The sequence below is a fragment of the Mus musculus genome, chromosome 9 (genome assembly GCF_000001635.26).
Source record: "Mus musculus strain C57BL/6J chromosome 9, GRCm38.p6 C57BL/6J".
Taxonomy (NCBI): domain Eukaryota; kingdom Metazoa; phylum Chordata; class Mammalia; order Rodentia; family Muridae; genus Mus; species Mus musculus.
The window spans coordinates 15022903-15050567 of NC_000075.6; the positions used below are offsets into that span (position 1 = coordinate 15022903).

General features: G+C 48.7%; 1 protein-coding gene across 1 annotated transcript in view; it reads right to left on the minus strand.

Moving 5' to 3' along the window:
* Panx1 (pannexin 1) overlaps window positions 1–22576 on the minus strand; it is a 39694-nt gene extending 17118 nt beyond the window's left edge. Inside the window, exon 1 of the mRNA NM_019482.2 lies at window positions 21955–22576. Within this exon, the coding sequence (NP_062355.2) occupies window positions 21955–22135 (181 nt within the window). The 5' untranslated portion in view covers window positions 22136–22576. The remainder of the gene's footprint in view (window positions 1–21954) is intronic.
* Between the last annotated feature and the right edge of the window lie 5089 nt (window positions 22577–27665).

The window sequence follows — 27665 nt, forward strand, 5'->3', positions numbered from 1 at the left end:
TTATTTTATATGCATTGGTGTTTGCTGTATGAGGGTGTCAGATCCCCTGGAACTGGAGACAGTTGTGAGCTGTCATGTGGGTTCTGGGAATTGAACCTGGGTCCTCTGGAAGAGCAGTCAGTGCTCTTAACCCCTGAGCCTCTCTCCACCTTATTTCTTGATAGAAAGTCCTTCACTAGAACCTTTCAGAGCTTGGGCTAGGCTAGCTAGCCAGTAAGCCCTAGGGTCTTTCAGCCTCAGCATCCCCAGCAGGCATGTACTACTGGCCCATTGTACCACACCTCACTGTGCCACGCCCCATTGTACCAAGCCTCACTGTACCACACCCAACTACCACACCCCACCTTTTAGTGGTTTCTGGAGATCAAAGTCAGATTCTCATTCATATGCAGCACTTTACCCTGTGAGCTTTCTCCACAGCCCTCAGGGAAAAGAACTTGTTTTTGTCCTAAGAAAGAAAAGTCTGAAGGGACAATGACCACAGATGCCTGCTGGGCAAAGCAGTAATTTTCTATTTCCTCTAAAGGAAAAAGGTGGGGGGCATAAACCAAATTGTTTCCTAAATGGTTTAGATTTAGAAGGCAAATGCCAAAGACGATGAACTTCCCAACAGGAGATGAGGTTGTGTAGGGATGAGGACAGAAGACCTGGGTCCCACTCAGGGCTCTGTTGTAATGTGTTCCTCTGAGAAGGGACAGTGGAATGTGACCTTCTTGTGACTGCTGCGTTTATAAAAATATAAAGAGGTATAAGATATGTTCTATGGGGGTGTGGTGAGGCATGGGAGAAGGGGATGTCTCAACCGGCCAATACCAAGGCATCCTCCCTTGTGAGGGACCTGCCACAAGATGGTATAGTATAGAATGGAGTTTATTCAGGGCATAGGGAGGGGAGTTAAGAGAGTAGTAGAGGCAGAGGGAGAGAGGAAGAAGCAGAGGCTGGCCATGACCACGTGATGGGGGGGGGGGGGGAGAATGGGGAGAGAGAGGGAGCAAGAGGCAAGAGAGAAAGGCAAGAGGGCAAGAAGGGGAGGACGGGGCAAGCAGCCCCTTTTATAGTGGGTCAGGCACACCTGGCTGTTGCCAGGTAACTGTGGGGTGAGCCTTAGACAGAATCCTAACAGTGATGAATTGTATATACTCAGCCTAGGGAATGGCACTGTTAGAAGGTGTGTCACTGTGGGTGTACTGGCTAGTTTTGTGTCAACTTGACACAGGCTGGAGTTATCACAGAGAAAGGAGCTTCAGTTGGGGAAATGCCTCCAGGAGATCCAGCTGCAAGGCATTTTCTCAATTAGTGATTAAGCGGGGAGGTCCCCTTGTGGGTGGGACCATCTCTGGGCTGGTAGTCTTGGTTCTATAAGAGAGCAGGTTGAGCAAGCCAGGGGAAACAAGCCAGTAAAGATCATCCCTCCATGGCCTCTGCATCAGCTCCTGCTTCCTGACCTGCTTGAGTTCCAGTCCTGACTTCGTTGGTGATGAACAGCAGTATGGAAGTTTAAGCTGAGTAAACCCTTTCCTCCCCAACTTGCTTCTTGGTCATGATGTTTGTGCAGGAATAAAAACCCTGACTAAGACAAATTGGTACCAGCATAGTGCATTCCTGTGACAACCTGACCATGTTTTGGGGAGGACTGTGGAAGGACTTTGGAACTTTGGGCCAGAAGATCCATTCGGTGTTAAGAGCTCTGTGAGATGTTGTGTAGGAGCTTGGAAGATAATGTTGAAAATAGTGCAGAAAATGGAGGCCTGGCTTGTGAAATTTCAGAGGGAAAATTAAAGACTCTTTTCAGGGCCATTGCTATTTTGATTGTGAAGATTCTGTGGTTTTGGTTAGCTGGGGCTGAAGAATCAGCTGTGATTAACAAGATACCAGAACTACTAAAGTGAAAACTTTTCCTTACTGGGACTATTAATGCTGGTTAGCTGGAGCTAAGAAATTAGCGGTGATTAAGAAGAGACCAGCATCGTTGAGATGACATCTTCTGGGAAGTGTTTTCTGAAAGCACAAAGAGGCTGTGTTCCAGAGATAGCCAAGGTTGTACCTTGTGCTGTGGCTGGACTTGGTAATCTGTAAGAGTCACCCAGGTGGTACTGGTTTTGAAGGCATGAAGGGGTCATGAAGAGCAGTTGAGGTCACGGAAGCACTGTGAGAGGCCATGGAAGGCCATTAATGAAGGTGCAGCTTCAGTTGCAATTGCTGGCCCAGGACTGAAGGGATCATGCAAAGGAGTTGAGGCTTGGCACCATGAAGAGAGCCTATGAGAGGCTAGTGTTGAAGCCAAGTTACAGTGGAAGACAGCAGCGTTTTGGAGATGCCAGTATCATGAGATGACTACCAAGAACAGCAGCAGCAGTAGAGTACAGGCAGCTGGAGCCTAGAAGACAAGGTGTGTGCTACAAACGGCATGGCTGGAAAAGTGACCCAAGCCCTTAGAGGAGCCCAGAAGATCGTGAGTTGGATCCCAGACATTGGATGGTTGGAGATTGATTTTTGCTTTTGATTGTGACTGTGCCCTGATATTTTTCCCTCTTGAAGGAAGATTTTTAGTGAAGCCCACAGTTAAGAGACTTTAAATTTTAAAGTACTTTGAATTTTAAAAGATACTGGATATTTTAAAATGATTGAACTTTTAATATGTAAAGACTGTGGGACTTTTAAAGTTGTTTAGATCTTGGGGATGAATAAGAAACTAAGGGTTGAGGTTTCTTAGTGATGTGTTTGTGTGTCAAGTTGACAAGGGGTCAATTGTACTGCCTAGTTTTGTGTCAACTTGACACAGGCTGGAGTTATCACAGAGAAAGGAACTTCAGTTGAGGAAATGCCTCCACAAGATCCAGCTGCAAGATATTTTCTCAATTAGTGATCAAAGGGGGAGGTCCCCTTGTGGGTGGGACCATCTCGGGGCTGGTAGTCTTGGTTCTATAAGAGAGCAGGCTGAGCAAGCCAGGGGAAGCAAGCCAATAAAGAACATTCCTCCATGGCTTCTGCATCAGCTCCTGCTTCCTGACCTGCTTGAGTTCCAGTCCTGACTTCCTTTGGTGATGAACAGCAGTATGGAAGTTTAAGCTGAATAAACCCTTTCCTCCCCAACTTGCTTCTTGGTCATGACGTTTTGTCCAGGAATAGAAACCCTGATTAAGACAGTGGGTGTGGCTTTAAGACCCTCATCCTAACTCCCTGGAAGCCAGTATTCTGCTGGCAGCCTTCAGATGAAGATGTAGAACTCTCAGCTCCGTCTGCACCATGTCTGTCTGGATGCTGCTGTGTTCTCGTCTTGATGATACTGGACTGAATCTCTGAACCTGCAAGCCAGCCCCAACTAAATGTTGTCTTTCTAAGACTTGCCTTGGTCACGGTGTCTGTTCACAGCAGTGACACCCTAACTAAGACACTTCTCCACAGCAAAGTGAGAATGGCACCCTCTGCACACACAGGTGTGTGGATGCGGGGCTCTGAGCAGCAGTCACTCAACCCATGCGGCCTTAGGGTCCAGCAGAGCTGTGCCTCTTGTCCTCGTCCAGTGTTTATTGGGGAGGGGATGTGTCACAGGCATTGAACCACCTGCTGCTCAGTTCCCATTACCCTGCCCTCATCCCTCCAGTCCCCCTACAGATGAGGCACGCTCTCTTCCACAGCCCACGCAGGGTGAGTGGTGCTGAGTGCCTGGGCCCTGTGGCTGCATTTAAACCTCACTCTGCCACTTGGTTGGGTGACTCACTGCTGGTAAATCACTTAACCTTCCAAAGCCTGGGTCTCTAATGGGGATGACATTAATATCAACACTGCTGTTGTAGGGATGGGAGGGAGGGAGGGAGGCAGCAAAGTGGTTACCATAGTGCCGAGTTCTCATTGGTGGCTCTGTGAAGCCTGGAAGCCATGAGTTGACTTTTCCTGCACTGCTTTAAAGATTAAAACACACCACCATTGCCTCTACTACTCTACGGAGAGGGGGCAGAGACAGCGAGGTGAGTCCCTAGGCCCTAGAATATGGCAGGCCTCCAAGGGCCACCCTCCCCCGGGAAGGGATGATCCACACTTAGATAAAGATAAGGAAGTGGTGTGTGTTGTCAGGAGGGTAGACTGCTGAGGTGGTGGGCTGCACGGTAAAGGCCCTGGATACCCCTTCTTCCTCAGGAGGTGACTTGACATTCAGACATCAAGAAAGCACACATCAAGGCTTGGGAGAGATCACCCTGACGTCACGAGCTGTTGTAAAGCATCCTAGGATAGGGACAGTTCTTACCATTAAGTGGGGGTGTCAAGTATGAGCTGGAATGGGTAAGACATTTCCGGTGCTCTGGGCTCCTTCAACCCATTAAACTCAAGATCTAGCATTTTATAAAAACCAGGGTGCGTGAGTCTTCCAACACTCTTCCTGCATCAGTGTGACCCTGCTAACATCTCCTGCCATTACCTACCAATGTGTAAGTGTGCAATGGACACGTGGGATGAGTAGTCCTTTTGCTGATAAGCTATGTGCTTGGGAACATCTGGCCACATACTCATGAAAGCAGACAGTGCTGTCAGGAGTCCACGGAAGCCTGCCTGGCTCAGAACATTCCTGGATACCACCCTCAGAACACTCATGGGCAGTACTTATGCACATTCTCCCTGAGGGAAAGTGCTTCAAGCTCTCTTCTGGGGTTCAGGGACTTTCCTTCTGTAGTAGCAGAAACTCTTGACAAAGAAAATCATCTCAACGTTGTATAGCAAACATTTTTCAAGAGAATGGAGAAAACAGAGAGCTGGATATTGAGGAGATGCTGAGGTCCCAAGGAAACATCCCTAGTCTAGAGTGCAGAGACAGCACGCGACTGGCACTCACTGGACACCACCAGTTCCTCTGATTGCCACCTACTCAAGACTGCCATATGGGGGAGAACCAGCCTATTTCCTTTACCCTAGAGGGAACTAAAGCTCAAAGTGGTCCAGCCCTCCTCCACCCCTCTTTCCACAAGCCCCTGGACTCAGCGACTCCAGCAGCCTGCCTCTAGAGGAGTCCCCACTAGGGTGGCCTCAGCAGATGGCGCCCCCAAGTGGCTGGAAGTGGAGATCTTTCTGGCAATGGCTGAGAACATTCCAGCAAATGAAATAGATCAATACTCCAGGACTTGGTATTTTCTGCCTAGGAATGGGAAACTAACTCAAAAAAGCCAAAAGCCGTGCTAGGGCAGACACAGAACTAAGAAAAAAAGCTGGAATAAAGAGAGGACTACCAGGAGAGGGGCACTGGATAGGCACCCAGCTATACAGCCTACCGAGAAGCCTGCGGCCTCGACACTTGACAAAAGAACCCCATAAGACCCCCCAGCAAGTCTCGCAGGGTCCACACCACTGTGTCAGTCGCAGGAAAGCACTGGAATCTCCAGTGTTCTGGCCATCTCTATACAGAATGCGCATGTCATGACCTGAATTTCGAAATGTTCCTACAGGCTCACTCAGTCCCCAGGTGGTGGTACTACTCTGGGAAGTTCTGGAAACTTGGTTGTGTGGCTCTTGTGGAAAAGCAGATCGCTGGGGTATGCCTTTGCAGGATGTAACTGGTTCCCTGTCCTGTCCAGTCTCATTCTGCTTCTCTCCCCCAGGATCCCATAGTCCGAGGCCCACGACAAGCACCCACAGACTGCACTTATGCAACTATGAGACCAACTACACCATGCTCCCTCAAGTTGTTCTAAGGAATTTTGGGTCCCTGATCCTTGATTGACAAATAATTACTATAGCACACACAAGTTCAGGTTCATGCTAAGAAGAACAAAAAACCCTCTTTCTGGTTGGCTGAAATGTAGAGACAGCTGTGGGATTCACACCCATGGAGCTGGCAAAATATGGTGAGATCTTGAAGAGAAAAAAATGTGCTCTCCGGGGCTCCCCGAAGAAAGTCTCATCAGCTAAGCAGATAACCCGAGGCACCAAGGTCTCCCTTTACCTTGTAGGTACCTCTACCCTGAGCAGAAGAGCAGCCCAATGGCCTCTCCCACTGCCTAGATCCACATCTGCAGCAGCAGCATAAGCTTAGGCGAAAACAGAGCAGTGTGGCCCAAGACACAGGACGGACAACAGGGAGCCAGCCACAGTTTCTCCAGGACATTAACGCCAGGTGGGGTTGTCTCCATCTTCAAGCTGAACGGGGGGAGGGGGGTGGGGGGGTGGGGGGGTGGGGTGTGTGTGTGTGTGCTCTGGCCTACTTCTGCTACTGCTCCCCTTTCTTTAGCTCATACACAACACTGACACAGAACAGGGCAGGAGAGCAAGGGCAAGATAAGGATCGAGGCTGGAGTGTGTCTGTGCCTTCTGACAAACACCCACAGCTCGAAACCTGTGGGTTTCTAGAAAGTGCCACACTGCAGACTACAGGGGGCAGCAGAGGGCAGGGAGTGACATGGCCCTTGCTGTTCACTTTTGTCCCCCATTTACAGGGAGCAAAGGGAGGCACTCCTGACTAGGGAGAGGCAGGAACCCAGACTCCCCATTTTTAACAAAGAAAGAGGAAAGAGAAGGGACAGTTTCTGGGTAAAACTGGGTCTGAGACTGAAGACTTGGAAAGAGTTTGCAGAGGGTGACACATGCTGTGGCTGTGACTGAGGGAGACACATGCTGTGACTATTGTTCTGGGAGGTGCACAGGAAAGCAATGGGACCGGGATTACAGTGCTGATTGCTGTCTTCTGCACAGTCCTAAAGTCAACAAAGTGTTTTTATTTCACACAAAAAAATAATTATAATTCCTTTACTGTATATTACACACATGCACGCACACATCTATCTCATATAAAGGACTCAAGCAGACCATAAAACAACCTTCAAAGCACTGCACTTGAAAGAACCAGCTACATTTAAGGATGCAGGGGAAAAAAACCTGAAAACCATTCTTGTAAAGTCCCAAGTTCAGTGAGAACCATCACTAAGAGAATCATGAAGACAACATAGAAAGGAGAAGGGTGGCCAGCGCCTGTGCCACCAAGTCACAGGAGACAGGGCAGGCCAGTGAGCGAGTCTCAGGAGACAGGGAAGGCCAGTGAGAGAGTCTCAGGAGACAGGGCAGGCCAGTGAGTCTCAGGAGACAGGGCAGGCCAGTGAGTCTCAGGAGACAGGGCAGGCCAGTGAGCGAGTCTCAGGAGACAGGGCAGGCCAGTGAGTCTCAGGAGACAGGGCAGGCCAGTGAGTCTCAGGAGACAGGGCAGGCCAGTGAGCGAGTCTCAGGAGACAGGGCAGGCCAGTGAGTCTCAGGAGACAGGGCAGGCCAGTGAGAGAGTCTCAGGAGGCAGGGCAGGCCAGTGAGTCTCAGGAGACAGGGCAGGCCAGTGAGCGAGTCTCAGGAGACAGGGCAGGCCAGTGAGTCTCAGGAGACAGGGCAGGCCAGTGAGTCTCAGGAGACAGGGCAGGCCAGTGAGCGAGTCTCAGGAGACAGGGCAGGCCAAAACGTGCTGCAGGCGACTTAGCATGTGTGCATAATGGAACTGACTCCCCAACCACCAGAGAGCCAGCAAAGCTCCAAGAATTCCACAGTAACTTTTCCTTCCTCCCTCCTTGCACTTCTCCAGCCAACTTGTATCCAAACTCACCTTCAGGTTCAAACACAAGACATTCTGCAGTTAAGTTATGGAAGACCCAATTTGTCCAAAACTGCCTTCCCTTCCTCTGTAGGAATACTTTATAAGCATGCACATATTTCATAATAGTGAGAAAATATAAGCACTTTTTATAGCCTAGCCTTGGATGGAACTAAAGTGATTTTCGTAGCAGTTCGGCCAGGTTAACTCACAAGGACTCCTCTGCACCGGCCTGGGCCGTAGAGCCCACCTCTCTGTAACACTTGCTCTTTGCTAGGATGGGCACAGGCGTTATCTACAGGAGCCTCTAACACACCCCAGATACTTTACCACCAACTGAGAGAGGAGTTTCAGGAGATGATGCTCCTTCTCAGTCCCACAAACTGGACAAGACGCCACCAGGACAGCTCTGTCTCTACAAGGAGACAAGCAACATTCTGTCCGTAGCAGCAGTAGGAACTGGGATTTGTGGCCTGCAGCCAGAGAAACAAAAAAAAGTTGGCAAGCGTGGTCAGGGAAGAGTGTGTGACAACATAGCCAGACACAGGCGACCAAGACCAGGAGTATATCCAGGGAAACCGACAGTATGGAACTGAGTGGTGTGTGAGGTTTCACTCCTGTGCCAGAAGTCACTTCCAAAGAAAACTTGTACATACCTAACAGAAGTCTGACAGCCGTCCCATGAATGTAAAAGAACGGCACAAGAGGCGCTCAGTGGTACCTCAAAGATTAAAGAGAGAGAAAGGACTAAATTCTTTAAATACTTCTGTCACCTAAGACAAACTGCCTCAGACACATAGAAATTAGTTACAAATTTGTATCTTGGGCACACAGGACTTTAAAAGTGAAAGGGGATGTTGCTGTAATTACCTCATCCTTTTTCTTTTTTTCTTTTTCTTTTTTTTCTTTTTTCTTTTGGTTTTTCAAGACAGGGTTTCTGTGTGTAGCCTTGGCTGTCCTGGAACTCACTCTGTAGACCAGGCTGGCCTCAAACTCAGAAATCTGCCTGCCTCTGCCTCCCAAGTGCTGGGATCAAAGGCGTGCGTGCACCCTGACTTCCCTGAGAGACAACTATGCCTCTCTGTCAACACACTCCTAACACGTGCAAAGCATAGGCTCTCCATACAAAGCAAGGTGCACCTTCATTTGTGCTTGCCTGGTTTTTTCCATATTCTGGACTTCTGCACCTGGGGTAGAGCACAGGGAAGGCCAGGGCTTTTTCCTTACAGTGCCAGTTAGAGAAGCGTAAGATGCCAGCTTCCTGTTTAGCAGTGATGTCAGTCACCTGTGTTATTCTGCTGGGTGCTATGTAGCTCTCGTGACTGCAGACGTGACTTCTCTGTGAAACGCTAGGGATCTGGGGAAACCCACGGAGACTGTACACACGGCATCGTGTACACACCATACTCCTCTTCAGCTTGCTTCATTCATTGCTATGAGCTGGAAGCACCGGTCCCACTGGGATTCCCAGGACAGCTGTGATGGCTCGAGCCTAAAATGTTCCTCGCTCCCCAACTGCTGATGCTATGTGGGGTAGTAGACTCTCTGGGGGTGGGCAATGAGTAGAAACAAGTCATGAGGGTCAGGCTTTTGGAGGTCACAGCCAAGGCCTCTAGTATAGGCCAGGCCACCCTGTGTTTCCTTGTCTACCATGGTGTAAGAGCCACAGCCACAGGCTCCCACCACAACAGGCTCCGATGGGCTGAGGTTCCTCTGAAACCATCAGCCAAAACAAATCGTTCATCCTTTCAGTCATCTCTGTCAGGGAATTTGTTCACAGCAATAGAAAGTAACCGGTCCACACTGCATCCAATCAAAGAAACCTGTGAACTACTGCCATTATTCTGTGTCTTACAAATGAACTCAGAGCATTTAAATAATAGTCTAATCAATACTTAGCTAGTTTATGATTCAAGATATATATATATGTATATATGTATATGTATATATATATCGCATATGACTGGAGAGGGGAAAAAAACAGACAGACCTGTGGCTGGATCATGTCTGTATAATTAGACTCCAAGGTTAGCCAATTTACATAGAACACACAAGACGGCCAGAATCAACTCGAGAAAGCCAATGCTGAGCTGAGATGCAAGTTCATAAAAAGGTATCATTTAAACCACTCAGGTAGGCTGGACGGATGGCTCAGTGGCTAAGAGTGCTCGCCGAGGAAGCATGAGAAGCTGTGTTCAAATGTGCACACCCACATAGAAAGCTGAGCATGATCACGTGGGCCTGTAACCGGAGGTCTGCGGGGGACAGGAGGAGGAGGGCAAGAGGTCCAGGGAATAAGGAAGAGAGCGATAGGGCTTGCCCCATCTCAAGGGAATAAGAAGTGATCAAGCCAAACACTACACGCCCTTGGTGTGTACTCGGACGTGTGCATAGACACACACACACACACACACACACACACACACACACACACTCTCACACATGCACTACAGAGCCAGCAAAATTTGTTGCTAACAGCTGGCACACACAGACCTTACCCAAGCACCCAGGCCTCTGTGTAGTGTCAGAAAGGCAGTGGGGAGTCTCTGCATGGAGCTCACATGGTAGAAAGAGATGTCTGTCTGTCACAACTGAAACATATGCGACATATGAGAGCCAGGGAGTAAATCCTTTCAGCAATGCAGACTGGCCAAGCTTATAGTAGGGGGATTGTGTTGGTGGCCCTGGGCTTTGTTTTTAGAGGGTAGTTGGAGAAGCTGGCACAGACCCACAGTGGGCATGCAACACATAGAGACTGCAAGAGGGAGATGGGGGAAGTTAGCTCAAGAATAATGTAAAAGAAACAAGTGGTGTGACAACTTCCAAACATGCCTTTAAGAGCAGGTTGTTAGAAGCATTCTGAAAGTCCAGTAAATGTGCCCAAGGTTAAGTTAGCATGCAGGGGGAATCAGGTCAGGCCTTCCCTGAGGAGAGCTTCTAGGATCTCTTTTCTTTGCTGTTGCTTTCTAAAAACAAAACAAATAAACACAAACAATTATATTCAATAGGCACTTGGTTTTCTTTTCCTTTCTAACAGGTTACATAACTAACTTTTTTCATTTTAGGCATGAAACGAGTTGCCTGAGTTTGGCCCCCAAGAACACATAGGAAAAAAATCCCAGAGACAGTAGTTGGTGCTCATACCCCCAGTGCAGGGGAGGTAGAGACAAGAGGACCCCTGGGGGCTCGCAGGCCAGCCAGCTTAGCCTACTTGCCAAGTTCTAGACCAGTGACAAACTCCCCACTCCACTCCCCTGTCACACACACAAACCAAAGAAAAGGCAGCTCTGGTTATCACTTCTCAGCCAGCAGGGGGCAGGATGCTGGCTTCTTGAGTCTCGTGCTGCATTTTTTTTAGTGTACACATGATTAGTAATTCCTTACCTACTTACTAGTTTTATCTTTTAAAACTCTCCAGCAAATCCACTGCCATAAAGACAGTTCTTGAGAAATATGGACTTAATACTTAGAAATGCCCCAACCTGAAGCAAGACTCGGCTTAGCTGACGCCATCATTTCTCCCTCAAGGATATCCTCTAAAAGCCAGCTTTCATAATTCCTGATACAAAGAAACCTTCTGTGGATAAGCCCTTGAGCATCTCCACCCCGTACTGTCAGAGATTATAAGTGAAAGGAACCTATGGGGACTGTCACCATTAAGAGGACAGTGTCATGAGACTCCTGCAAAGCCAAGGACATGCTACACAGATCACATGGGTTTCACAGACAGATTCAAACATTCAAGTGGCAAGTGCTGTTCTTAAGGAGTCCGGTACGGAAAGGGGACTCGAAAGCTTTTCATCTAACATCCAAATGCGGTGTGACCCACCCCAAGATCCTGTGCCTACACTACACCAGCCAGAGCCTGGGGTCTGACGTACCAGGGAGTGTCTCTCCTAACTAGTATTAGTTCAGTGTCCTCACAGAGTGAAGCTGATCTTAGGAGAGGTGCCTTCTGGTCACATGTGACCGACCCAGCTGTTTTTGCTGTGGGAAATAAATACCTTAACTGTGTTCCCTTGGTTCTTAAAGAGGAATTGACTTTCTGCTCTCCTAGTCACTCCCATGTATGCACAGGGAGCAAATGGAGTGTTCAGGAGAGGAAGGAAGTCCTAGGAGGGGGAAGAATGCTGGGGGCAATGGTCCAAGGACGCGGGAAAGAGGAACAGCCAGTCCTTCCCACCCAGGCCCATCTCAGCAGTCAGGGATCCCACTCATGGCCTGAGTCTGAGTGGAGACTTGATTAGTGGAAACTTGCAGCACTCAACATTCATGCCAAATACCATCAACTGTGTCCACCTGCACTTCATCTCCCTCCCTTCACAGCTGGTGGCTCCACCCACTACCAAGCCAGAGCCAGGCTTCTGCCCTTGCTTCTGGGTTCAAACACTGAACCGGTACAACCTTCTATCTTGCAAATGACTGCCTGGTGCGGACAGAGAGGAGCAGCCTGGGAGCTCTCAGGAATCCCAGGTTAGACCAAGTGTGAAGTAGATGTTAACACTTAGAGGAAAACTTTCAAAGCCACTCTAACTTCCTAATAAAGTTTATGTAAAGCAGCTAACTGAACGTAGACAGAAAAGATGGCTCAAAAATGAAAGTAAGTCAGACAGTCTCTCTCTTTCTCTCTCTCTTCTGTGTGTGTGTGTGTGTGTGTGTGTGTGTGTGTCTGTCTGTCTGTCTGTCAAGACCTTTAGCTTTAAAATTAAAAGTATACTAGGCAGTGGTGACGCACACCTCGGGAGGCTGAAGCAGGAAAACCTTTGTGAGTTGGAAGGTAGCCTGGTCTACAGAGCATGTTTTGTGAGTTGGAAGGTAGCCTGGTCTACAGAGTATGTTTCGGGACAGCCAGGGCTCCACAGAGAAACACTGTTTCAAAACCACACAAGCAAAAGCAGAAGAAGCAGTTACTCTGCCCCACATCTGTAATCTCAGCACCACATCTGTAATCTCAGCCCCACATCTGTAATCTCAGCCCCACATCTGTAATCTCAGCCCCACATCTGTAATCTCAGCCCCACATCTGTAATCTCAGCACCACATCTGTAATCTCAGCCCCACATCTGTAATCTCAGCCCCACATCTGTAATCTCAGCACCACATCTGTAATCTCAGCACCACATCTGTAATCTCAGCACCACATCTGTAATCTCAGCACCACATCTGTAATCTCAGCACCACATCTGTAATCTCAGCACCACATCTGTAATCTCAGCACCACATCTGTAATCTCAGCACCACATCTGTAATCTCAGCACCACATCTGTAATCTCAGCACCACATCTGTAATCTCAGCACCACATCTGTAATCTCAGCACCACATCTGTAATCTCAGCACCACATCTGTAATCTCAGCACCACATCTGTAATCTCAGCACCACATCTGTAATCTCAGCACCACATCTGTAATCTCAGCACCACATCTGTAATCTCAGCACCACATCTGTAATCTCAGCACCACATCTGTAATCTCAGCACCAGAGGAGAGCAGGCAAGAGGCTAGGAAATTTGAGGCTGACCTAGGCTACATGAAACTGTGTCGCAAAAAAAGCCAGAAAGGGGGTGGGGTGGGGGTAGAGACAGACAGAGGTGGGAATCACTGATTTCCAAAGGATGGGAAACAATTTCACAAGGCAAGGATAACAAGCAGTCTTCTATCTCTACCGGCTGAAAAGTAACGCAGTCAGCCAGAAGGCAAGGGGTAGCCCCAGGCACTGCCAAGCGTGACAGCTAGAGCCCAAGACTCAGGAGACTTCAGTGAAATCATGTCAACAGGTTACTACAAACCTGGACATGACACCTCAATTTACGAACAACAACCTAAAAATGGGCAGCGCTGAGCCAACGAGATGGTTCAGAGGGCAAAAACATCTGCTAAGCACACCAAATGACCACAACTGGCTCCCCAGATCCCAGATCCCATGGTGGAAGGCGACCTGACTCCCTACAGTGCCCACTAGTATGAAAGAGGGATGCGTGCTCCTAGACACACACGCACACACACACTTTTTAAATGTAGAGTTTTAAGTCTGAGATTAGAAAAAAAAAAAAAAAAAGGGGCACAGAACTAAAGAGCCCTGAGCCTGCTGATAGGGAGCATAGGTTCTGAAGGGCTCCAGAGTGACTGCCTTCTCTCAAAGAGTAGCCTGGGGCCCTTTCCAGACAGAGGCAGTAACTAACACCATAGGCTGTGTGGCTTTCTACTCTACTTTCTCCAGATTTATACAAAACAGCCATTCAAGCTTTGGAGGTTACTTTAAAAAAAATGTATTAGATATCACATATATAATGTGAGGCAAATATATTAATGTTATTCAAGATAAATACTTTTTAAATTTCAAAGCTTTAATTTCTTTTAAAATGACAGTAGAAATAAATCATAAATAAAAGATGTTTGGGAAGCGTGCAAGAGAGCAGAGGCTGAGAGCAGCTGCTCTGGAGAACTGCTTGCACAAAGGCTGCCCTGAGCTGATGCATCATGACACAGCAGCTAAAAGACTGCGAGGAGCAGTCACGCTGACAGAGCTCTACCCCCAAGTAGCACAATGAGGGTCAGGAAGGGGCTCAGGGGTAAAGGCCCCTGAAGCACCAGCCTGAGGACATGGGGGTGGAGATGGAAAAACTGCCTACTCCCTGGCCCTGCCCCGTAGAGCATAGCATAAGAGAAGCCTGCCTGAACAAGGTGAATGCATGTGCCTGTCTGCACATGCATGCACACACATGTTCTCACCCCCCCCCAAGCAAGAGCATAGAAACATCCCCAAGGCATATTAAATGAATAATTTGCAACACAATGCATATATTTAAATCTTTAATATTTTCCCATTTATTTACTTTGTATGTATTTTCATGTGTGTGTGTGTGTGTGTGTGTGTGTGTGTGTGTGTGTGTGTGTTCTCTCCTTCTACCATGAAGGTTCAGGGGACTGAACCTTGGCTTTCAGGTTTGGCAGCTTCCTTACCCAGTGAGCTGCCTTTCTGGCACTGTTTAAATCTTATGTTAAAATGCTATCAGAGTAACACACACACACACACACACACACACACACACACACACACAGGAGGGGGAGGGTTTAGTTTTCCCTTTATGACTGGATCATTAACAAACACAGCCCAATGCACACAGACACACAGCCTTTGACAAACTACATTTAACATTGATGTTGAATAGTTATTTCCTGAACCCTTTCCTGCTAGAGGGAAATCAGGAGGCAAGGAAGACTGGCAAGAAAGTTGCACGGACCACCTGCCCTGCCCTGAGAGCTCTCACAGTGAACACCACAGGGAGACTCTTCTTAGAACTCCTACAAGCTGGGCTGGCGTCTTAGCTGCTGTTCTCCTGCCACCATGACAAAGCACCGTTTATAAAGGAAAGCATTACCAGGGAGCTTGCTAGCTCCTCTGTGGTCATCACTGCAGGAAGCAGATGGCATGGTGCTGAAGCAATAGCTGAGAGCTTCACCTCCTGACTCACAGGCAGCAGGCAGAGAAAACCTGACTGGGCCTGATGGGGGGCCCACCCCAGTGACACACCTCCTAATCCTTCCCAAACAGTTCCATCAGCTGGGGACCAGGGAGCCTTTGTCATTCACACCACTATAGACCAGGAAGGAAGGTTCTGTCCCCTGTGCAGGGTTCAGCCCCGGTCTCTGGAGGGAACAAATCTGTTGCACCTCCCTAGGACAACTTGGAAAACCATCTGAACAGCCATGGCACAGCGGAAGGCATGCCTGCTGGGTCTGACACCAAGGACACAGGGGGACAGTCACACTGCCCTGACAACTGCCTGCCTCAGCGGCAGCCCCAGGACACATACTGACAACCCAGGCAGAATCTGCACCGTGTGCCAGGACAGAACCTAGCACCTCCCCCACCCCTCCCAGTACCCACATGCAGCCCCTTCTACAATGTGCTAGACATTCCCATCGATCATTAATTAAGAAAATGTCCTACGGCCTGGCCCACAGCCTGATTTTCTTTCTTTTTTTCTTCTTTTTTCTTTTTTATTAGATATTTATATATATATATACATTTCAAATGCTATCCCGAAAGTTCCCTATACCCTCCCCCCCCCCCGCCCTGCTCCCCTACCCACCCACTCCCGCTTCTTGGCCCTGGCATTCCCCTGTACTGGGGCATATAAAGTTTGCAATACCAAGGGGCTTCTCTTCCCAGTGATGGCCGACTAGGCCATCTTCTGCTACATATGCAGCTCTGGGGGTACTGGTTAGTTCATATTGTTGTTCCACCTATAGGGTTGCAGACCCCTTCAGCTCCTTGGGTGCTTTCTCTAGCTTCTCCATTGGGAGCCCTGTATTCCATCTTATGACTGTGAGCATCCACTTCTGTATTTGCCAGGCACTCGCATAGCCTCATACGAGACAGCTATACCACGGCCCCTTCAGCAAAATCTTTCTGACATATGCAATAGTGTCTGGGTTTGATGACTAATTATGGGATGGATCCCCAGGTGGGGTAGTCTCTGGATATTCCATCCTTTCGTCTTAGCTCCAAACATTGTCTCTGTAACTCCTTTCATGGGTATTTTGTTCCCTATTCTAAGGAGGAATGAAGTATCCACACATTGGTCTTCTCTCTTCTTGATTTTCTTATGTTTTGCAAATTGTATCTTGGGTGTTCTATGTTTCTGGGCTAATATCCACTTATCAGTGAGTGCATATCAAGTGACTTCTTTTGTGATTGGGTTACCTCACTAAGGATAATATTCTCCAGATACATCCATTTGTCTAAGAATTTCATAAATTCATTGTTTTTAATAGCTGAGTAGTACTCCATTGTGTAAATGTACCACATTTTCTGTATCCATTACTCTGTTGAGGAGCATCTGGGTTCTTTCCAGCTTCTGGCTATTATAAATAAGGCTGCTATGAACATAGGGGCGCATGTTTTCTTATTACCAGTTGGAACGTCTTCTGGGTATATGCTGAGGAGAGGTATTACAGCCTGATTTTCTGTAGGCATCTTCTCAACTGAAGCTCCTTCCTCTCCAATGGCTGTAGCCTGTGTCCAGTCAATATAAAACTATCCAGGACATCTAGGCTTCCCAGTAAGTGACAGTGGGGAAATTAATTTACAGCAGTCTTGATATCTTATTGGAAGAACAAAACAGACCAAGTGGTAAATGTGAAATAAAATCACTAAAGATGGTTAGGAGAAAATAAATGGATGGTCACCTGCTACATAGGTGAGATAGACTTCTAGTAATGATGGAATAGGGAAAAACAAAACAACAACAAACAGGTTTCTTTTTGGTTGGTTGGTTGGTTGGTTGGTTGGTTTCGAGACGGGTTTCTCTGTGTAGCCTTGGCTGTCCTGAAACCAGGCTCTATAGACCAGGCTGGCCTCTAACTCATAGAGATGGGATTAAAGGCATGCAATAGGTTTCTTTTTAAAAAGATTTATCTAAGAGTGTGTGTGAGGAGTGCTTGTGTTTCCATGTTCACATGGAGGTCAGAACATAAACATGATAAAACTTCCAAACCCAAGAGTCGAATTTGCAGGAGTCATGTCTAGACAGTCCCCGCGGCGTGCTCCCTTAAACTTGGCTGAAATGCAAACTTAGGAGTGCAAGCCATTCTGGGAAATGAGCTCATCTTTCTGGAAACTGATACTGTTCTCATCTTCCCACCCTGCCCCAGTGCAGGGAGAAAGGGGGCATTTGCAGAGATTATAACAAGGAAAATGTCTGTGTCAGAGTTGAAATTTGGGAAGAATTTTCCTGTCTGTCACGGAGGACTGCTGAACTGACTTACAGCTAGACCATACTCTACTACAGCGTGTTTGTCATCCTGCCATTGAGAAGCCAGTCGAAATGGTTCGCTGGCTCCCTAAGCCTAATGACTCAGGTTTGAGACCCACATGAAGGAAGGAGAAAACCCCCTTTTGTAAGCTATCCTCTTAACACACATGCATATGTGGCACGCATGCACCCACACACAGAGATACACAGACGTGGGAAATAAATGGCAACAACAACAACAATAACAGCAGCAACAACAACAACAACAACAACAATAATAAACTGAGTAAGGTGACACTGATACAAGGTGATACAAAAAGTTCCAAACTGTCCCAAGTAGAGAGACTAGATTACTATGCTACAGTGGGCTGTTTACTATGATGTACGTGTGTGGATGCAGAGGGAGAAGAGGGCAAGCTGTCCACTACAGTCAGCTATGCACACAGTCAGAGGCCTGAGTTTACTACTTATACTTTAAAAACACCGACAAGGTCACATATCTGTGCAAGCGGGGCTCTGTGTCCCTCCACTCCTGCTCTTGTTTCTGAGTGTGACTTGGGGGTAAGCTGTTATGGGGAAGCACAGTATCAGCCCACGCTTACACACACAGTATCAGTTATTTGTAACAACATACGGAAGAGGTTTATTTTGGCTCAGTTAGGTCCCTCCTGGTAGGCGTGGCAAGCAGGCATCCCCACAGTGACAGCTACGGGCTACATCTCTGAAAACCCCAGCCAAGAGGAGGGAGCGCAGAGCAAAAACCCCAAGGCCTTCAGTAAGACGTGCCCAGCACACACTGCAGAGGCCTGGATGTCAGATGAAGAATGGCAAGATAAGGGTTGGTAGAGCAGCTGGCACAGACCCTCTTCTCCACGCCAGTGGCACCATCATGGTTCACCTGTCTTCTGCACAGTGCGAAGAAGTCTCAGAACTATCCACAGCAGTTGCCCAACTGAGTTCTGAGTTCTTATATTCACTCAACAAGCTCTAGTTCACTGACTAAAGTCTTCAAGATGTGAGCAAAGACTTGGAAGTTAAGAGCAGCTCCTTCCATATGTACTGGTCGCCATTGTACGGCCAGTTAGGACCAGTGAGCAGCCCTAGACCCAGGGGTCTGCAAAGACTACCAAAGCCACCTTGACCTCGGCAAGCTCTATCAGTTTCTCTAGCCTACATCACTCCTGAAGAACCTACAAGTCATAGGTAGAGCAAGGCCCAGTGAGTAGATAGACAATGCTGTTTCCACTGTGGACTTCAGCGGCCCCGACAGCGCCCCCCATCCTGGGCCTGTGTGAGCTGCTACAGCGGGGCACTGGGTTAGGGGCAACACAGAGTGGTGCTTTTAATCAAGTTTTCATCGACGCTCTTCTTCATCAATAGAGGAAAGGCGACGCGAAAGGGCAGTGATGAACAAGCTCTAGTTTTAGTTGAATTTAAAAGTTCTAATTTTATATCCATCCTCCTATGCACACTACAAAGCACAGAGTGGCCCGTCCCACCTCCACACCAATGGCCACGCCCACTCCAGAGGCAGCGGGGCTGCTGGAGCTCTGGCAGCCATGTAAGTCTCCTACCCCTAACTCCAACTCACCCTGCCTCATACACTAGGAATCTTCCTTCAAAGCTCGATCCTGTGCCCTGATCACCTGTGCCCTGACCCCTCACTGCTCTTGCGAGTGGCGGAACCCCTCCTTCTGCCTCACCCCACAGCAGTCTTTGATGCATAGCCTGGCTTCACTCAGAAAGCCCATCTAATAAAATACTATTTAAGGGTATTCCATGTCCCACTGTTCTGCTGGGTCATACCTGAAAGGCAGACTCTAAATCCTGCATGTTTCTACACTCTGCAGCCAAGCACTGGCAGGCTGCACCCCTGGCTCGGGAAATACCTGAGCGTACCCAAATGGATCACCTTTCATTGACTCAAAAAAAAAAAAAAAAAAAAAGTTTGTAAAGTGGCCTTGATGTACTGTGTAGCAGGGATGGATCAATAAAAGGCTAGGCACCTAGGAGGTGAAACCATCACATGGACAGGCTATGTGACAAGAGTATTCCAAACAGCAGAGAGGGAAGGGTCCCAGGGCCATGCTTGGAGCTGTCAGGTCCTACCTCACCCAAACTCCAGGGCTGTCCTCCCTGGCAGTGTAGTGGCCAAACTGCTCGTTTCATTTAAACGGCTCCACTATCTCTGGTTGTCTTACTTAATAAATACTGTCTTGCTGTAATAAAAACTGTGACCAAAAGCAGGTTGAGGGAGAAAGGTTATTTCAGCCTACAGCTCTCTCACCACACTGAGGGAAGTCAAGGCAGAAATCAGGGCAGGAACCTAGAGGCAGGAACTGAAGCAAAAGCCATGGAGAAGTGCTGTTTACTGGCTTGCTTCTCATGGCTTTCTCAACCTGCTTTCTTATACACCCCAGGACCATCTAGCCAGAGGTAGCACTGTCCGGTGACCTGGGTCCTCCTACACCAATCATTAATGTGACCAGGGCATCTTTTTGGTTAAGGTTCCCTCTTCTCAATGACTCTAGTCAGTGTCAAATTTTCATAAAACTGGCCAGCACCCTGTAGTTATTACATCTCTTTCTCTCTGTCTGTCTCTCTCTTGGTTTATTTTGCCCTCAATGTCACACAATTAAACTGCGCAAAATTAATCACTGACCATGAACACTGACCTCCCAGGACTTCTTTATCCCACACACACATCTTCCCCTTGAAACTCTTGAGCCCTTCAGAAGACAGGGGCATCTGCCTGAGCCTGAGAGTTCACCTAAGAGCCAGCCAGTCTGGTGCTCATAGTTCCCACAGCTGCCTCATCCTGAAGCCACAGACAGCAGGAAGTCACCAGTGAGCAGACAGTATCTATCTCGATGGTAAAGTCTCACAGGTAGAGAGAGGGCCATGCCTCAGAAATCTCCCTATCCCCCAGAGAGCACAGCAAGGCTTGCACACAGCAGAAGCAGACCCTTGCTGGCTGAACCCACTTTTCATGCCTCCCCCCACGATGCCTTCCACACAGCACATCCATCCGGCCCTGCACATCAGGTGCCTCAGAAGCCCATCCAGTCAAGGGACTTTACAGACAGTGATCAGCTCTTCCCTGTCGTCCCTCTGCCTGCACCAGGTGTCCAAGACTTGCTTCTTCAGCACAGGGACATTTATTCTTGGGGACTTGATGCCTGGCATCTGGTTCAGTCCACAGCTAGAAGGCAGAAACTATCATTGGGACCTGGTTTTCCTTTCATCCCAAGAACCAGGAACATAGAAAACTAACTTTGCACCATTACTTCAGCAACTTTCTGCCACCCTGACCAACTCAGCCATACATGGTACAGACTACACACGCCAGGCCTTTCCTAACCAAGCTTACCTCAATTCCAGGTCCCACCAGCCTGCTCATGCAGGAATACCCTCTTCTCTCCAAGGTCTGTTAGAATCTAGGTGCCAAGCAGCTTTCTGTAGCCCCTCCCTCATCCCTCAGGGGACCCATCTTCCTTCCTCCGCTCACCCCTCATCCATGCAGAAGCCCTCTCACCTGCATGCCCCAGGGCAGGTCCAGCTCTCCCCTCCTCCTACATCCAGAAGCCCCTCCTACATCCAGAAGCCCCTCCTACATCCAGAAGCCCCTCCTACATCCAGAAGCCCCTCCTACATCCAGAAGCCCCTCCTACATCCAGAAGCCCCTCCTACATCCAGAAGCCCCTCCTACATCCAGAAGCTATGTGCCCTCACTATGACTCACTGAATGCTGCTGTCAGCCTGTCTGTCAACAGCCTCCCAATCCCAGGTGAGTGAGCATGTGCTTTCTGTAGTAATCTGACCCAGGCCCATATACCCTCAGCTTCCCAGAGGAAGCCCTCTACTCTTGGCTGACACAGCGCTTTGAGCTTCCTTTCGGGGAACATGTAAGTCTCATCTCAAAATCTTGAACAGTCTCATCTGGGGCTACCCACACCTGACACAGGTGTTCCTCCAGGTCCTGCCCCACCTGCTATGCTACTTAGCTGCAATTCACACCCTCACTCAGGTTATAAAAGTTAGGATAAATAGGACCACTCACTCTGCATCATGATCTTGCCCACAACGCTAGCCTTTGGAATTGCACTAAACTATTAGGGCGAAATGAGAGCTTATATGAAGGGGATTGGGTCATTTCTTCATCTTTCATTCATTGCAAGGCTTAGGTTGAGGACGTCTCCTGCCTCCAGGGGCAGTTAATCCCCAGCACACATAACCCTAAGACAGAACTCAAGTATCATTTAAAGGCAAGACAGTGAAACAGCACCCTGTATGTGGAACGCTTGTCTTTACATCCTCCCTGGACCCACTCAGGAAATTATAGGTGACTGTACAATTACTGGAGAGAGGAGTAGGGAGAGCAGTTTTTGGCACGTCTCGCAGCAACAGGCTGAATGTAACTCCAAGCCACAATAATGAGGCGCAGGAGACAAAGGAACTGGAAAGAGGATACTAGGAAAGTCAACAGAGGTACCCAGGTTACACATGGACGAATAATGCTTCAGAATCGCTACATTAGGAGGGGCGTGCGGAAATGCCAGCTGCGTGCGGTGAAATTTCTCAGCAACCAACCTCAGACAATGCCAGCCTAGCCCAGACTGCCCCTGCGCCCCTGGCCTCACCGATGGAGATCTCCTGAGCGAAGGCCAGCGAGATGAGCAGCAGAGGTAGACCCACGGCAATACATGTGACCATCTTGTCCACCGCCAGCTCCAGTCGCAGCCCCTTGAACTTGGGCTCGGTGGGCTCCTTCAGCAAGAAGTCCGAGAACACATACTCCGTGGCCAAGTGGGCGATGGCCATGGTCAAGGCGCACCGGGTGCCGCGGGACGGGCAGCCGAGGGCAGGCGCCGGTGCTGCCGGCAGCCGGGGCGAGACGCCGAATCCGCGCGGTCACCGACCGGGCGCGCGGCTTCCGCTTTCCCTTCCCGGGCTCCCGGGCGGGCCCAGCATTGTACCGCCTTGGCTGTCGCTGCACCTACCCCGCAGGGACCGCACGGGAGCTGCAGCTGCCTGGGACCGCCCCAAGCAACGCAGGGTGCACGAGCCCCGGAGCTCCGGCGGTAGCAATCACTCCCGTGCTAAGCCCCCGCGGGCCCGGCGCGCGCGACACCAGGACTCCCTCCGGCCACTCCGAGCGCGCAGGGGCAACAACGTGCCGGGAACAAAGCTCTTCGCTACAGCTGCCCGCGCCCGCCCTGCGCGCTCGGCTACAGAACCGAGCTCTTCCGGAACCTACGCGGGGAAAACCGGGTTCCCAGGGGCGAGCAGTTTCCGGAAGCGCGCTGACGCGGGCGAGGTGGGCGCGGCTGCACAAGACCCTAGAGCCGTGTGTGTGTGGTTTTGCACTCCTTTCTGCTGACAGCCTCCCTCCCCGGAGCACGAGCTAGCCCCTTTCTAAGCCTTGTCCACCATTGAGAGCGTTGATGCTGAAGATGAACCAATGTCTTGTGCAACTCTGCACGCTAGACAAGCGCTTCAACCACAGCGCCACACTCCAGGGTGCAATCCGGGTTCTGTTCAAAACAAAACAACAACAACAACAACAACAAAAAAAAAAACCTTCAAAAACAACGGGTGTCAGAAAAAGGTCGAGATAATCTTGCGGTGATGACCGAAAGTATATTGTAGAGAGGGCCTGCATCTTTCCAGAGTTCTGTAAGGGGAGGGCATGCCCAGCCCTTTGCCCTTTCCTCTACCTTCCTGTCTAAAGCAGTAGTCATGGTTCCTGAGGCGCCAACTGCTGTGTATGTGGTGTTGGTGAGCTCCTTCTGAATACCTCACCTACAGTAGACAATGAAGCATCCAAGAAATGTTCCAACCATTTACGGCAAACGGCCTTGGAAGGTGAATGTGCCAAGCATAGACGCCTTCCCTGGGCTGTGTACATCAGCGGGGTCTGAGTAGGGTAACTCCAAGGCCCACATACTGGACCTCTAAAGACCATCAGAGACCTTCGCAGTCCTGTGCTGACAATGCTTCACACAATCCTTTCTCAGACCTCAACTACTGTCTTCTACCTTTCCCAAACCATTGTTGTTGGTGCTGGCACCCAAAGTAGAAGCCGGGTACTCCATTTTTAGAGTTTCCATCACTCTTGACAGCTGTGCCAACCAATTCTGAATTGATGTGCTTCTCTTTTCTAAATATGGCAGACTTGACCGTTCCCCACCTGCACAGCCAGCAACCAGCACCCAATTTACCCACCCATCCCTAACTGCTTACAGGAAGGCATCCTCCAGACCCTCCTAATCTTTCTCCAGATGGCTATGGAGTGCTGGGAGATAAAAGTGGTACTTGCATGCTTTAATTAATTTTACTCAGACGGTCCTAAGTGAATCTCTTTCACCTTGAGTGGTTTTTAAGTGACCCAGTTCCCACTCCTGTCTGTTCCTCGAAAGGCATGTGGCATGGGATTGAGGTGACACTGGGTTTCACAGCCTGAGGGGACGAGTCTGTTTGGGGCAGGCAGAACTGTCCTGAGTATTTTCTAGGAACCAGTAAGTCACACACGCAGTTTCTCTTCTCTTTCTGCCAAGATCAACTCATCCAAGAGGAGAAATGGCCCCTTTGAGAAGCCTCGCATGACCCCTCCCCTAGTTGGGATGAGTCAGGCACTCTCTTGGTGCCCCCAGTTCTCTAACACCCAGCTCACTCTGGGCCGGGCCGGTGATAGTGGGTTGCGTATCTGTTCAGTGATCACACATGGACTTCTGAGGCTCTCGGTTGGGTCTCGCAGTAGTTTTATAAACTTCCCCCACCCTGGCAGTTTTGTTCGTTCATTAAAACATCAGTCAAAGACTGATGAGCTTAAGAGAGAATAAAGAGAAGCTGTTGGGAACTGGGAAGAAGAGACGCCTGGCACTGGTGTGGGGTCAATGATGGAAGGTGGGGCCGGAGCATAGTCTGAACTTGTAGGGAGTGGCAGAGGGAAGTGCTGTACAGAGTTGGGCTTTAAAGCCCTTGCTCTTCAACAGTGTGTGGAGGGGCGTGGAAGGAGAGCTGAAGCAATGAGGCTTCCAAGGTGTGCAGGAGAAGTAAAGAAAGCCTCCGACCGATGGTAGAAACAAATGGGTACAAGAGCTGGGTATGAGAGCTGAGGGAACCATTTTCCTTACTCAAAAAAAATCAGACAAAAAAAAAAAAAATCTCTGGCTTGAGCCAACATTCCTGGGAGGAAAACAGAAGGTAAAAGCCATGAGCCCAGTGCCTAAGTTCGTTTCTTAAGCCTCGGTCTGTCACCCAAATAAGGATGGTTCGATAGGGTCCCCTCAGATTGTTCTTAGAATCCAACGGAATACCAGAGGAGTGTAGTGACACACATTGGCAGTCCCAGCACTTGAGAGGTAAAGACAGGAGGCCCAGAGCTCAAGGTCACTTATGGCTACACACTGAATTTTGGGCATCCTGGGCTACATAAGACTATCAAATAAGGGTGTGTTATTTTATTAACAACATTTCCTGAATTGTACACCATTCCCATTAATAATCTCAGGACTCTAACACGTCAAGTGAAAGCATGGCCAAAGTGTTTTACTTTATTTTTCAAAATAGACCCTAGGTTTTAGTGTAAAGTTTGTCTCTGTGTGGAAAGCAGAGGTCTATGTGAGCAATATTCCTCTATCACTCCCCAGCTTATTTTATTTTACTTTCTCTCTCTTTCTTTCTTTCTTTCTTTCTTTCTTTCTTTCTTTCTTTCTTTTTTTTTCGAGACAGGGTTTCTCTGTGTAGCCCTGGCTGTCCTGGAACTTACTCTGTAGACCAGGCTGGCCTCGAACTCAGAAATCCGCCTGCCTCTGCCTCCCAAGTACTAGGGTTAAAGGCATGTGCCACCACACCCGGCTTTATTTTACTTTCTTTTCTTTTCTTTTATTTCATTTTTGAGACAAGGTCTCTTGCTCTCTGAAGCTGGAGCTCATTAGCTCGGGGAGCAAGACAAGCTAGCCAGCGAGTGGCAGGTTCCCCCTTGCCCCTATCTCCCCAGCTGCCCTCACGGCCACGTGACATACCCGGCTCCTTTCATTGCTGCACACAGGCCCTCATATTTGTATGACAATCCTTTTGCCAATGAACCATCTCCCTAACTCCAGATTTCAATTTGATTTTAGTTTGTTTTCAGATTTTCAGAAAATGTGGGCAAATAAATGATTCAGAGTTCTCATATACCCACACTCCTCTATTCAAGTTCTTCAGTGCCATCTTGCAATAGAATTGTGCATTGGTTCCAATAATGAACCACTACAGAAATATTTGTGCATGTGGTGGGGGGCACATTTCTCATGTCCTCTGTTTTTATTTATTTTTTTATGACATTGCCTTCTGATAATTATAAGGAGCATTGGGGACATCAAGTCTTCCCTGCCCCGATCCCTTCTTGGCTACAGAGTGATCCATGGGGGGGGGGGGGTTGCTCTTACAGCCAGCCTCCCCAAACTTGGTTTTGCTTGCTTGCCATGCTTGCCATCTGATTTCAAGATCTTTAGCAATGAGAACAGTCAAAGCCAAAATAGTCAAGCTCACCAGACTGGCTGCGCTGTGTGAATGTTCAAGTACTCGCTGGCGTACTATTTGCTGAGCGACTGCCCTGCACTGTATGATGTCTGCACTGTATGATGTCTGCACTGTAGGTGCAGCAGCGAGCAGTACGGGTCAGAAGGTCTCACTTCCAGGGAACCTTCACGCCAGCCAAGATGCAGACAAAACTCGAGCTAACAGACAGAAATTACATGCTTTGATTCGTGCTACAAAGGAGAAGACGGGAGATGGGACAGAACAGAAGTGGGGGGTCACATTGGAAAAGGCAGTCTGAGAAACTCTTGTCTAAAGCAGAAACCCTAAGGGAGAAAAGTGGGATGCGGAGAGGGCAAAGGAGTGGAATGCAGAGAGGGCAAAGGGAACAGATTAAAGGGCATGGAGAGGAGAGTGTGCACAGGCCCGAACGAGGCAAGAACTCCCAGGAGTTCCTGGAGCAGAGAACCCAGGAAGCTGGAGAAGTGGGCACAGCCTTCACCAGGCCACAGAGACCCAGAGTCTGGAGCACTGGAGTATAATGGAAGAGGTTATAGTACTCGCCAGGAAGTGACCTGATCAGATCTGGGGGAGCATAGCAGCAGACAGCTTTGTGGATGGAAGGGACAAGATTGGCTTTGTGCAGGGAGCTGCTGCAATGACCCTGCCAAACCTGTGGACCTGCGATCAAAGCCAAGGTTGGAGAACACATTCTGAATTAGCATACAGGTGAAGTTCAGACTGTGGGGGTGGATGCAAAAGGGCTGCAAGTGCACACGGCAAACTCAGCGACTCCTGTTTCTTCTACTGCTCTGGTACAGTCAAGTTTGAAATCAATGTCAAGGTGTTGGTGAGATCAGACATCTCAGGAGACCCTGCTTGTGCAACTGAGACCTTTCCAGTTTCTCCAGCTATGTGCCTTGCATTTCTTGGTCCTTCCTCTGCCCCAGAAGCCAGGAGAGTAGTGTCTCACTTCAGTGGTCTTTGTTAGGCTAGAACCCCTGCTCATTGCCTGTACAGCTGGAAAACCACTTATACCCTCCTTCCCCTAACCTTGTCCTCCCCTGCCCACTTGGAGGAAACTCCTCCAGGCTAACACGTCATCACTCTTGTCTCTGCATTTCCCACAACCCACCCAAGGGAACCAATCAAGGGGGTCAGCTTTTGACCACGTATGAACACAATCCCAGCTCCTAGCTGAACATGGCCCCACTCCTCACCTAAACTCTATAAACCACTTGCGTTAGGCTACATGTACAACTTTACTGGCCTCCACCTGTGAGATCAGTGAGAGCTGCCTCTTAATAAGCCTGCCTTTCTCTACTTTTAATCTGGTCTAATCTGGCCCAAATCTTCTGTAGTCTCTCTCTCTCTCTCTCTCTCTCTCTCTCTCTCTCTCTCTCTCTCAACCTTATTTTTATATTATCTTATATTTAAATGTATTTTATTTATTTTTGAGAGAAAGTCTCTCTGTGTAGAACTGGCTGTTCTGGAACTCACTCTATAGACCAAACTGCCCTCAAACTCACAAAGATTTTTCTGCCTCTGACTCTCAGGTGCTTGGATTAAAGATACGAGTCATCATACCCTGCTTTATCATTTTATATATTATCGTTATTTGTTTATCGTTATTGTAGGGCTGGGGATTGAACTTGGGACCTTGTACAGTGTAGGCAAGAGCTCTTCCACTGCGCCACATGCCCAACAATTGCTTTTCTTTTAAAAGGATACTTGATTACGTTTAAGGATAATCCGAGATAAACTGTTCATCATCAACAAGATCCTTAGCTTATCACTCGCCTTCATATACACTTTCTAAGATCTC